Source organism: Amphiura filiformis, chromosome 3 (genome assembly GCF_039555335.1).
Source record: "Amphiura filiformis chromosome 3, Afil_fr2py, whole genome shotgun sequence".
NCBI classification, from domain to species: domain Eukaryota; kingdom Metazoa; phylum Echinodermata; class Ophiuroidea; order Amphilepidida; family Amphiuridae; genus Amphiura; species Amphiura filiformis.
The window spans coordinates 49,555,304-49,567,766 of record NC_092630.1 but is presented as its reverse complement, the minus strand read 5'-3'; the positions used below and the strand labels follow the sequence as shown (position 1 = coordinate 49,567,766).

The following is a 12,463-nucleotide window of genomic DNA, read 5'->3' as shown; positions in this document are numbered from 1 at the left end:
AAAATGAAACAAAGTATAATAGTCATCAGCAATTATACTCCATAAATCATTCATTAAGATTCTTTTATTATTGATCAAGGCACAATAATAATGGATATCTAATGATGGCTTATGCAGTCTTACCTATTACACTCTTGGCGAAGGAGCTCTTCTTCAACGTAGCCAGACCCAGGTCCCCGATCTTGACAGACCCGGACGTCCCCGTGATGAATATGTTGTCGCATTTGAGATCACGGTGAATGATGGGAGGTTGTCTTGTGTGGAGAAAGTGAAGACCTTTCAGGATTTGCCGACACCAGTTTCGTAGTACTTTCATCTTGACCCCTTCAAAACGTTTCAGATACCTTTTAATAAAATCATCCAAAAAGAAACATGAACGTTACATTGTCAAAACCAAGCAATTTCAAACGACTTAACATGCTAAAACTCACTTCATGTAAATCATGCTGCACCATCCTATTGTGTCAACATTTCTCCAAAATATATATCAGATTCTTATTTCAACTAAAAGTGGGGCTGGAGTCAGGCAGTCCAATATCTTTTGGTGTTTTTTTTCACTTTATCGTCACAGAACTACCACAGTTCCATGGATTACGATGCCCTAAACCAGTGCTAACTTTATCGATAATAACAATAAGTTTTAGGAAGGTCATTTAGTCAGTAGGCAAAATATTTTTAAAGAAAACTTTTTATGCATTGAACTTGGTCACCATCTGATCTTTAACACACAATTGATCAAACAATATTATGGGAATGGGGGAGGGGTGGTTACAGTCAGTCAAAAAAACAGAACCAAACATGCATACATGTATCTTTGCCCGGCCTTCATCATCAAAAACATTGGAAATACATGGTCAATGGTTACAAACTTAAAGTAATTAGCAATTGCCAATCATTAATTAACAACCAAACACTTAAATGATTTAAATTGTGATGGGAAACATAACTGCAGTGCCCCTGTTTGTCCATGTGTGACAAATTCATTTGCACTTTTTCAGGCCTAGCTGTTTTAACAGAAATGTTAATTAAATTATGGCACTATATTTAATGCACTTTTTGATGACCAGTAAATGTACATTGAGTAACCACAGAAGCTTTCAACAAATTAAACCCTAATTTAGAATTTGTAAATGCAAAACAAGGGATCTTGAGTATGTATATCTTGGATCATTTCATAAAGGTTTTGCAAGGTTTGTTTGCATACATGTAAATGCATACAGGTGTGTCATTGTAAACACGGGCACACCCATGAGAAATATGTATAAAAGCAGATGCGCATGAAAAGCGCAGACATTCACAAGTTCCAGATAGCTCTAAAAAGACATCAAATAATGGCTGCAATAAAACTCTGTATGTTTGCATTAGATTGTGAAAGTTGTTTATCAATGTCCAAATTTGCTGGTGGATCCACATTAGAGGGTGTATGGGGGCATGTGTGAGCGTGCGTTTTATTTTTGTTTGTATCTTAAAATACCAACTGAAAATAGAATCCATCCAATCCGATAAGTAACTGCAAGTTGTTGTTTTTTTGGTTGCACCATTGTTTTATTTTTAGTTTGTAATGGATTTCTTGTTTACTACATTGATGATATTGTAACTTACGTCTTAAGGGTTCCCGATGTCATCAGTTCCGTCACTAGTACAATGTGTTTACGACCAGATCTTGGAGCCGTTGCTTCCCAGTAGTCATAGAAACTGACTATATTTGGATGGCTTAGTCCTTTCAACATTTCAGCTTCCTCTTTGAATCTATATCTCTCGGTTTTGCTGAGCTTTTTATCCTGCAAACAAATGAAATTTAAAACAAACATTCAAGGGATTAGTGGGTTGCTTGAACACAAAAAAAAGTTTACTTTTAAATTTAACAAACACCAAAGGCTTACTGACAGGCCTTGAAATAAGCCAGAATTTCTGAGGGCCATTTGGGCCCTTGATCTTAAATGTTTGAGGGCCCTCACAAATTTTTGTGGGCCCAAATTTGGGCCAATGGTTTTAACGGTTTTACCTATGAACCCCACAAAAAGTGAGCAAATTGCCACACATTTTGCGGGCCACTTGGGCCTGCCAGATGTGTCTTTTGTGGGCCCTCACTGATTGTTGGGGGCCAAGGGCCCTAGGGCCCTCCTTATTTTGAGCCCTGCTTACTGAACTTTACAAAGAAATTTCATCATGATCATGTCAGTTGCACCTTAAACTGGACACAGCTACAGGTCTTGCCATCTAGATTTTAAAGCGAGTGGGCAATTTTCAGCGATTGTGAAAGGCTAATTTACAATCAATTGAATACATTTAAAGTGCCGAGTAAATTGGATTCATTTTTGGGTGATTTGCAGTAGAGCAATTGTTAGTGTCTACATGTACCGCAAGTGGAAAATCGCTCACTAGAAATTGAGTTTGGGCGAGCAGTGGCGGGCGAGAGCGATTGCTCGCCTCAAACGGCAAGGCCTGCAGCTAAGTACTTCAACCAGCATTATGCAGGGGTCTTGGCATTTCGAGATACAAAAACCGGTATGTCCATTTAAAGGAAGGTGACACAATTTGGAATTACTGACATATATATACACTTGTGTTTTCCATGCATTAATAGTATGTGATAGATGAAGAGGCAATTGAAAGATAAAAAAAAAGTTTGAATATGGTCATTTTCACGGTAAAGGGTGTAACTTTTGATTTTTAGGGTCAAAATTTCAAACCACTTAAATATGTTTCTGTTTACTGAAATCATGCATAGAAGCAACTTAATTTCAAGTAAAATAATGTTTCAAGGCTTAAACCTTTTGATTTCTAATAAAAATTTGACATTTGCATAACATTTTGGTTAAAATCTAAGAAAAAATGTATTTTACATAACCTCAGAAAATTTTGACATGAAAGCTGGAATACATGTGAAATTCCATTCCAAAGTAAGTCAACAGATATAAGTTAAATTTTATACCATGTTTTGCTATGTTTGTAATTGCAGTTTTGAAAATTTTTAACATCAAGTGTCATTTACAATGGAAATTTCCAAACCTTAAACATATTTTTTAAGTTTTAATTGGGTTCCTAAAATAATTTGAATGTCTAACTTCATGTACAAATACTACTTGATGAAAGGAACCTCCCAGCCAAGTTTCACAGAAATTGGAGTTATTTTTTAGAATTGGCAATTCAAGCGATTTGTGTTTCGGAGGCTTCAGTTAACAACACAGGTGATCATAAAAGTAAAATATTTAGCTAACTACTACAAGTTGACATAAAAAAATAGGTAAAAAATATCACAATTTCCACTTTTCATGCTTTGCTTATAAGTATTGAATTTCAGTTGTGACAAAAATTAAATTATCACAGCAAGTCATTTTTTTGTTTCGAGGCTTCATGTGTTAACAATTGTTAAACATTGCTAACTAGATGACTTATGTGGCCAAAAATTATGGAATTCTGTGGCTTTATTAGAACACTACGGATTAAAATGTTAAAAATCCAAAGTTACACCCTTTACCGTGAAAATGACCATATGACAAATTGCAATTTTTTCATATCTATTTTTTTTCTTAAAGTACCATAACTATGAATGATCAGAGAGTTCCAAATAGGTTCAGGAGTTCTTCAAATCCACTGAAAAAACTTGTGCATGAACACAAACAAACTAAAAATACCAATCAATCAATCAAGCTTTAGAATATTGACCTTACAATGTCAACAATCTATTCTTTAGAACTTTTACTACAGCTTCTCTTTCTATTGATCTTTTTTTTAAACATTTTCTATTTGTAACTTGTAATTTATTTGTAACTTTTACAAACCAAAACTAGTTTCTTCCATTTTCCTCATGATTTAGTTTCTAATACAAAATAGAAAACTCCAAGGGAAAATGAGCATTAGACTGTTAGAGCATGTGAAATGAATGTGACAAGCTCCTCACTTATTGGTAATTTTATCCTCTTCACATTGGCCATGTTCCATCAACAGATCGTGAACGTAGAAGAATCTGCTTCATATTACAGGCTACATACATAGCACATGTACAAATGGAGTGTGCCAAGTGATAAATAGGAATATAAAAAGTATAGGCTAAGGAACCGGGGGAGGGGGCTTGCTGGGGATCAGTTCCCCCCGCTGAAGTAAGGATATTGTGACCAGATAACAAAAAACTAGAGCGGTTCTCGACTTGCGCGGTTCTCGACGCAAAGCGTCGGCCGCAATGCTTCCACCTTGACGCGTATCATTTTAACTGGTGCAATTTCACTAGCAACTGGCCATCTCTAGATGACAGTGTAGGTTTTTAGAAAAAGTGTAACAAATGAAAGATCCTTGACCCATTTTGTCTTCATCAAAATGGTTTGATTTTGGTACCAGAAGCAAGGAAGTATTTTGATACTATCCGAGTGGAATGTAAGGCCAAAAATGACCTTCCAAAAAATTTAACTTTATATGTTGACTGTACCCACCAAGTTTCATGCCCATACGACAGTTTTAAGTTATTTGACCTCAGATGACCCCTGGGTGACCCCAAAATGACCGTCCAAAAATTTGACTCTAAATGTTGACTGTATCCACCCAGTTTCATGCCCATACAACAGTTTTAAGTTATTTGACCTCAGATGACCCCTGGGTGACCCCTGATGACCCAAAAAAGACCGTCCAAAACTTTGACTCTAAATGTTGACTGTACCCACCAAGTTTCATGCCCATATGACAGTTTTAAGTTATTTGACCTCAGATGACCCCTGGGTGACCCCGGATGACCCCCAAAAGACCAGCCAAAAATTTGACTCTAAATGTTGACTGTACCCACCAAGTTTCATGCCCATACGACAGTTTTAAGTTATTTGACCTCAGATGACCCCTGGGTGACCCCGGATGACCCCAAAATGACCCTCAAAAAATTTGGTTCTAAATGTTTATAGTACCCACCAAGGTACATGCCCATACGACGTTTTTTGCTAATTTGACCTCAGATGACCCCTAGATGACCTTGGGTGACCTTGACCCACTAACCAAACCCACTGGAATTTGAAGACCGCCAATGACCATCCCTCCACCAAATTGCATCACTGTACATCTTATCAGTTCCGAGATATTGCACCCGCAAGCTCGGACGGACGGACGGACGGACGGACAGATGGACGGACGGACAACCAGGAAACATAATACCTCCGGTGGAGGCATAAAAATGGGTGTTTTTGACCTATTTTTCGCCAAATTTCCTGCCCCCTCGAGCACCTCCTGGATGGCTCACCAAATTTTTTTGTTTGGCCAGCCTCCCCTATGTTGAAAATCTTCCAAAGCCAATAAAGGCATGCTACAGTACAAATAACAGCACAAATCACATTTTTCCCCAAAAAAAAAAAAATGACAATTGGGAAATCTCATTTATTTATGGATTTTGAAAAAATTGAGATATTTGAGATATGCTTTTTGGCCTCCAAAATTGCATATTTCCAGCCTCAGTTTCCAGCATGTAACCCAAAATATTGCCATATTTTTGGAAAACATTTCATTCGATATTGAGGAGTGAATCATAAAAGTTTGGCTGATGTAATTTTCATACTTCACATTACTGTATAAAATACATACATTGTAGAAAGTTGCTATTTTTTTCATGTGCATTTTAAGCATGTGCTTGGTTTTGTTGTTTTGGGATTTTTTTTCATTACACTACAGTTGTTTGAAACTTTAAATATATGCATGACTGTATTTTATGTAGGCCTAGCATAAAATATGTTTCAGCAAGTACATACTTGTAGCACCCCCCTTCCCACACAAACACACCTACATACATGTATATGTTCTAACCCCATGTGTAATGTTCCATATTTGTAAATGTTTGTGACAAGCAGAAATAACATGACTTTTCTGAAATTTCATGGACATTTTAATAATCACTTACAAAACAACCACCAGTGTGAGTGTCCACCACATTGATCAGTCTTCATACATGCACGCTACGCTAGTTTTTGTACATGAGCAAGGTTAAAATGTTGATTTGCTTTAATTAATCAATTTGGCTTTCCTTCAATGGAGCTATAAAGTCTGCTTTGGGACATTTTGAATGGTGGGTACTTTAGTCCTTGGTATTCTTAGGCTTGTTTTTGAAGGACTAGAGAAGATGGAAGGACATAAATGCCTATGCTTGAAGTAAAGATTGGTGTCACAATGCCCACAGGAAAGCTACTTTTCTAAATAACCTTCTACCATTAACATGTTTAAGACCTTAAATCCCTTTTACCAGTTTCACATGATCAATTTTATTGAAGGGTCATAATGTAAAATATTGATTCCTTGTAAAAAAGTATGACTGCTTAATGCTTGTATAGCAAGGGGAAAATTACTGCCATACAGACATGTAGTAAGTAGGTAACATTATACTTGATAAGAATAGCAACAAAACAAAGAGGTGCAGGTCATAATTTGGAATTTATAGACATTTTATCAATACTAAATACAATGTCTTTGTATTGTTAATAATATACACCCACCCCATTCATTTTTTTCAATGAAAATGCAGGCAAGTTTTGCTTAAAATTGGTACTTGCTGGTCATCATGTCCTTTGAATGCACTGGGTCAAAAACTGAATACCCCCCGGTACTTCATATCATAACAATTAACATCATGGCATCTTTCTTTAGCTTACAGTACTGTAGTACTTGTATTGTCACTTGAATGGAGCAAATTGAACGGAGTCACTGGACATGAGGTCATTTTGGCTTCATCTTTGCAGGCAACACATTTGTTTGTACCTGGTAGGAATTATTGGTACTTTTCAGAAAGAGCCTTGGAAGTACAAAGCTAGGCACAAGAAGAAAATAATGCTCTGAGAAAATTACAGCTATTAAAAGTAAATTGGGCAGTTAAACAATGCCAAGAATGCTTTCCTTTGTGGGATTTGCAGATCACACTAACATAATTTTTGCATGCTGGGATTGCATGGCCTGAACTGCACACTGACCAAGCATTCCTTGTATTTTCAAATTCACAGTTCATGACCCAACACTACAAATATGAAGGTATTATATAATTTTATAACAGGTTTTTACATTCTTTCCACAGTACAATCTACAATATGCAATGAATTTAGGCCTACAACATTCAGGTATTACCGTAGTTATTTTGACAAAGTCATCTGTATCTTTTAAAGCAAAGGTTGCCTATTTTGAACAGTCTAAAAAGACTAAAATTGTGTTGCAGTGCAATTTTTAACATTTTTGATTGATGTGATCGCCATTGTGATCAGTATTTACTTCCAAACTTTCACTGCTTTCCACGGTGTCATGCTTTATCAATTTCTACTACTAGATTTCTACAGCATGTGAAGCTATCGGTTAGCAAATTCGAAGCTAGACTTCTGGAGCAAGCAAGAACTAGCAAGATCAGATATCTCCATAAACAAAAAAATTGTCATTGTATCAATATTAGTTGATTCAATAATTATTTCCTATTTTACAGGTCACACACCTTGCAGTCAGGCAACGTTTCTAAAATTAGAAAGGATTCAGGGGTTATCAATCGGCATTTCCAGCCCCAATGTGTGTAGAAATTGATTTGACCAAAGTGCAAACTTCAAATTACGCAATTTACTTACAATACAAGTACGTATCGGTTCATAAGTTGTGCAATACGTGTGTAACTGTGATGTCATACATGTTAAAATTTCAATAAAACTTGCTTTGTCACTGGTTGCTGGCTCATTACCAAAATTGAAATAGAAAATTATTTTAATGGGCCAACAGGTAATTTTTCCCAGTTCTATATTTTTTATAGGCAATCTAAAGTTACACATATTGGCTTGCCATAAATTTGTAAAAACAAAACTTGTGATAAAAGAATAATGGGATCAGAGACAAAAAAATCTAGTCATTCAAGGTGTGTGACATGATTGCCATAAGCACTTATCCTCTTGTCCTCTTGTCCAAAAATCACTGGGGACAACCATATTGAGCTATGTACTTATCCCCTGGACAACCACTATATTTTACCTCCAAAAGTATGACACATTTTGGGGACAACCAAAATGTATTGAGGACAAGCAGAATTCATGCTTTAGTTATCCTCGGGATAACCTCCATATTTTCCTTATTTCGGACACTGGCCCTGGCCCTCGCCCACTTCACCAAGCTCATGTATTTTCCCATAAACACAGTGACAGGGCCGTAACAAGTGGAGAGCCACTTTTTGAAGAAACAAAATTATGTTTTTCTAAGTAATAATAGCTTGTAAAATTTGTCTCAGATTAGAAACAATTTCACAAGTAATGATTTTTGAAATCGTAAATTTTTTACCAACAATTTCAGGCTATTCTTTGCTTTTGGTGTTCAACAAACAAACCTACTCGTTATTTAATACGGTATTTGAAAGTTTCCTTCCTCACACTTGAGAAACACAAAGAGATATCAGTGGATATCCTTTCTTTTGACACCTGTAAATTGGAAGGGCATTGATTGACACCAGTCTATGACTTCCTGTAGCTGTGAGTACATTTTTTGTAGAGCATTCTCCAAGATGGATATTCTTCAGAAAATTAGTTCAAGTTTGTACCCCCTGTTGTGTGTCTACAGAATCTTACAGCCTTCACAAAACAGACATACTGGTTGGTCACACTGTCTCAAAATGTTTGGGATACCTGTTCATACTAGTAGCCATGGCATTCTTCTGAGATTTATGTCAAGTTCCTGCAAAATGGATCATGTGTAGGGGTGGGCAATGTGAAGTAAATAAGGGAGAGGGTGAAGTTGTAACACACCAATCGTGTAGAACTGACAAAGTGCCCTCCAAATTAATCAAGCTTGTTTCGCTTGTGGGGGTGTAGCGGTCTGCTAACAGAGCTAGTTCTATGTGAATACTCTCTACAATTATGGAGAAGTTAATCTTTGTAGTAAATTAAAAGCTTAAAAATATATAATGACACATTTTTCAGACCAATGTTTTGTAACAAACGTAATCAAGTATTTTTACCCCTTCCCTCTAATTTAAACAAAATAGTTTTGTTATAATAGGACATCATCAATCTTTTGGTTTGTTCCCTAACCCATCTATTAAATCTTAACTGTCTCACTACAAATCACACAAGTCACAATGTACATTCCTAAAAACTCTTTCATCAATAGTTTAGTGGATAAAATCCTCATGAATATCCATTAAGTTTGAAAGAAGTGACGGTACCTGGTTAACACACAATATTAATTAAACAAGATTTAACATGCTCATGGTATGTTTAATATGTACATTTTGTAGCATACATGATGCATGCATGTTTGTGTTAGTTTTTTCTAGTCAATTTGGCCATGGATGGTTAAAATGGTTTCTAAAAAAGAACTGGTTTCAGTTGGGGGGGTGCAGTAATGCGCTAAGCGTCCATCAAGCCATGTTACAGCTAGAGGTCTCTTCTTGTTACATAGCCAACTGAGCATTTTTGAAATTACTTTCTTTTACCCAAAATTAATTCTTTAATTTTTACCTTCCCCCATTTCTTCCCTACTTTTTTCCATAAATTTGCTTTTCATGTTCCATTATCAATGTAGTGCTTCTGTAAATTTTCATGACGGGTGGAATTTACTTATGTTATATGGAAGTTCTAAAGAATTTGATTTTTGAATTTGATTTTCCAAATATATCAGGTTACCTTCCTTTAAAATAGGATTCGAATAATCAGGCACCCTGGTATGAAGTTCAACTTTCCATCCTTCCAAATGCATGTTATTTTGACATAAATCATCCCAAAATCTCCAAAGAATACTTTGCCCTGACTACAAAAAATATTCACATTATTACACGTAGGCCTATATAAAAAATATAAAGGAGTTGAGGTACCGGTACCTGACTTGAGTTTTGTAAAACCACAAAAAATACCATAAAATACAGAAAAAGTTACTTATTTTTCTTAATTTTTATACAGTTTTATGACATATTTTTGGCATTTAAAAGAAGTGTGCACACCTGACCACTCCTCTCAATTGTTAAATTTGTTGTGGGTTTTCAAGGTTTTGTGGCTTGTATTAAAATGCCTAAAGGAGTCAAGCAAGGATGCATTCTCTGAAAAGAACTGGAATAACAACCTTTAAACTTAGTAATCCTCAATTATTTCAAAGCAGGCCTATATTTCCCTTTTTTTTTAAGTTAGCATACGAGAATTTGGTAGACATTTTTTAAAAGATCAAAATATGATGGGTATAAATTATCGATACATCTTCTTACTGAAATTATTGTTCTACAATTGATCCGATAATCAATTTCTGGTGATTTTAAAATTTTTAAATGAAGATTTTTGATCAGATGCAACTGCAACAAATGTAATCTTCATCAAACATTTGTAATCAACCGCATCCTCATGGAATAATTTAAGAAAGATGGAAAGGACTTTTATTACAGACTGGTGTTAAATACATGTGATCTATCCAACTAAGACAGGACAGGCTAAATGCTAAGAAAATTTATGAGAGCCTCATAGATTTTAAGACCCCAAGACCTGCATGGGGAAGTTGAAAATTTGAACTAACCATGTAAGATAAATGATAAGTTCTCTGGACTGTATAGAGACCAATATTCTTCATTATTATGTTTTGATGGATCCAAGTGTGTGAAAATATTGGATCCAACACATAATAATGATAAAATTGGATGCTTTACACCCAATATTTATTGGTCTCGCTATGTGTTTTAAAATATTGGACTCGACTCGTCCAATATTTAAAAATTCATAACTCGACCAATAAATATGGGCTCAATTGATCCAATTTTATATATCAAAATGGTACTTAAAATTTTGGGCTATAAACACAGACAAAACCAAATACTAGCTTTAAAATACTAACCTGCAATTCGCACCAAGCAACAGCTACACCAGTTTCAGTATCAAGTCCCTTATAAACAGTCTTGAAGGATCCTCTGCCGACCTCATAATCAAACTTCAAAAATCTGCCATCTGATGATTTATCCACTGCAACGTCAACAATGTCTTCGTTAACATGTTCTGGCGTTACCGGTACTTCTCCATGTTCCTTTCCAGGGGTATGACCACTTTCTAAACTTGGATTTTTGTGCATTAAGAGTGGTGGTATTGAAACAACTTCACCTTGTAAATTATGCTGCACAACACCATCTGCAAATACTCTAGGTTCCATGATAGTAACTGACTTGCATCTTCGTTTGCCTCCACCAGTTGGCGATATAGGAGACAAGGTAGGAGACAATGTGGTAGTTCTTTCATTTGTCTGGGTTTCTGAATCTGATGTGTTGCTAGATTCATTTGTCTTGGTTTGTGACAGGGTTTTCGATGGTGATATAGCAATAGATAATTTTGAAGTTCTTTCATTTGTCTGGGTTTCTGAATCTGATGTGTTGCTAGATTCATTTGTCTTTATAGCATGTGATGAGTTCTTTGATTCCTTTGAAGGTGTCCGTTGATTGTCCACACTCTTCTTCTCCATACCGTGGATACTTTTCTTCTCCATACCAGGAGTACTTCTCCTCTCTGGTCCATCTTTCTTCTCCCCATGTTGTGCATGTTTCTTTTCCACACCTTTCTTGTCAACATGTGCATCTTTCTTCTCTGCACCTTTCTTCTCCAAGACTTTCTTCTCAAATCCTTTCCTATCCACACCTCTCTTTACGGGCAAATGAGTATCATGGGACTTACTCATTGCCTTAGTCTTTGAGGATAAACTAGCATCTGCTGTACCGCCTATATTTTTTGGCCTAGTCCTTCTGCTGTGACTTGTAATATGGTCCTAATCCTTGGATGAACCCACCATGTTCTCGCTTTTCTTGTGGGTCACCTTTGGACTGACTGTGATAACATTTGGTGTTGTGGAAGTATTTGAGGCTGATTGACCATTAATATGTACACTCCCTGCCCCAATAGTTCTCCCTGTCCGACTCTCTGGTTTACCTTTGCTGCCATAGCACGCCTCTTGCATGTCTGGTGATGCAAGATTTCTTTCCTCAGACTCAGTAGATGCCACTCCATTTGAAATGACTTCCTTTTACCTAGTTGTTGTTTTGGTGCATGTGGACCCTTGTCAGGTTTCCTGTTCATATTTTATAAGAGGATCAAGCAGAGAACTGCAAAATGCCGTTTGTACAAAACAACAACAGTGTTTGTTGACTGCAAACACTGAACCAATACAGTTCAGTGTGTGTCAGTCACACTCTGAGTCTTGATGAATTAATTCCTATTGAGGATTTGATTTATAAGTTACAATAAAACAGCAAGTAAGAGCAAGTGCCACTTTTGCTTAGGCAAATGGGCACAATGTTTGCTTTGTAGCTATATTCACCATGGCTGTGGCAGCTTATTCCAAGTGTACCACACATGACGAACATTCGTGGATTGCACCTCTTTCTCGTTGTATGAATTGTTTCACCGATGCGATGAGATTGAGAAACTTTCTTTGATCGTATACTTTTCCAAACTGAAAATTGGTTGATAGAATCTAATATTAACCAATTGTAGACAGTGAGTCACCTTCTTCCGGCACAACATGT

The 12,463-nt window shown here is 36.3% G+C and overlaps 1 protein-coding gene across 1 annotated transcript in view; it reads right to left on the bottom strand.

The window, feature by feature from the left end:
* Positions 1–11,960, bottom strand: part of LOC140147301 (uncharacterized) — a 91,008-nt gene extending 79,048 nt beyond the window's left edge. Inside the window, exons 1-3 of the mRNA XM_072169080.1 lie at positions 10,792–11,960; positions 1,603–1,781; positions 124–344 (exon numbers count right to left, since the gene is read on the bottom strand). Of these exons, the coding sequence (XP_072025181.1) occupies positions 124–344; positions 1,603–1,781; positions 10,792–11,619 (1,228 nt within the window). The 5' untranslated portion in view covers positions 11,620–11,960. The remainder of the gene's footprint in view (positions 1–123; positions 345–1,602; positions 1,782–10,791) is intronic.
* Between the last annotated feature and the right edge of the window lie 503 nt (positions 11,961–12,463).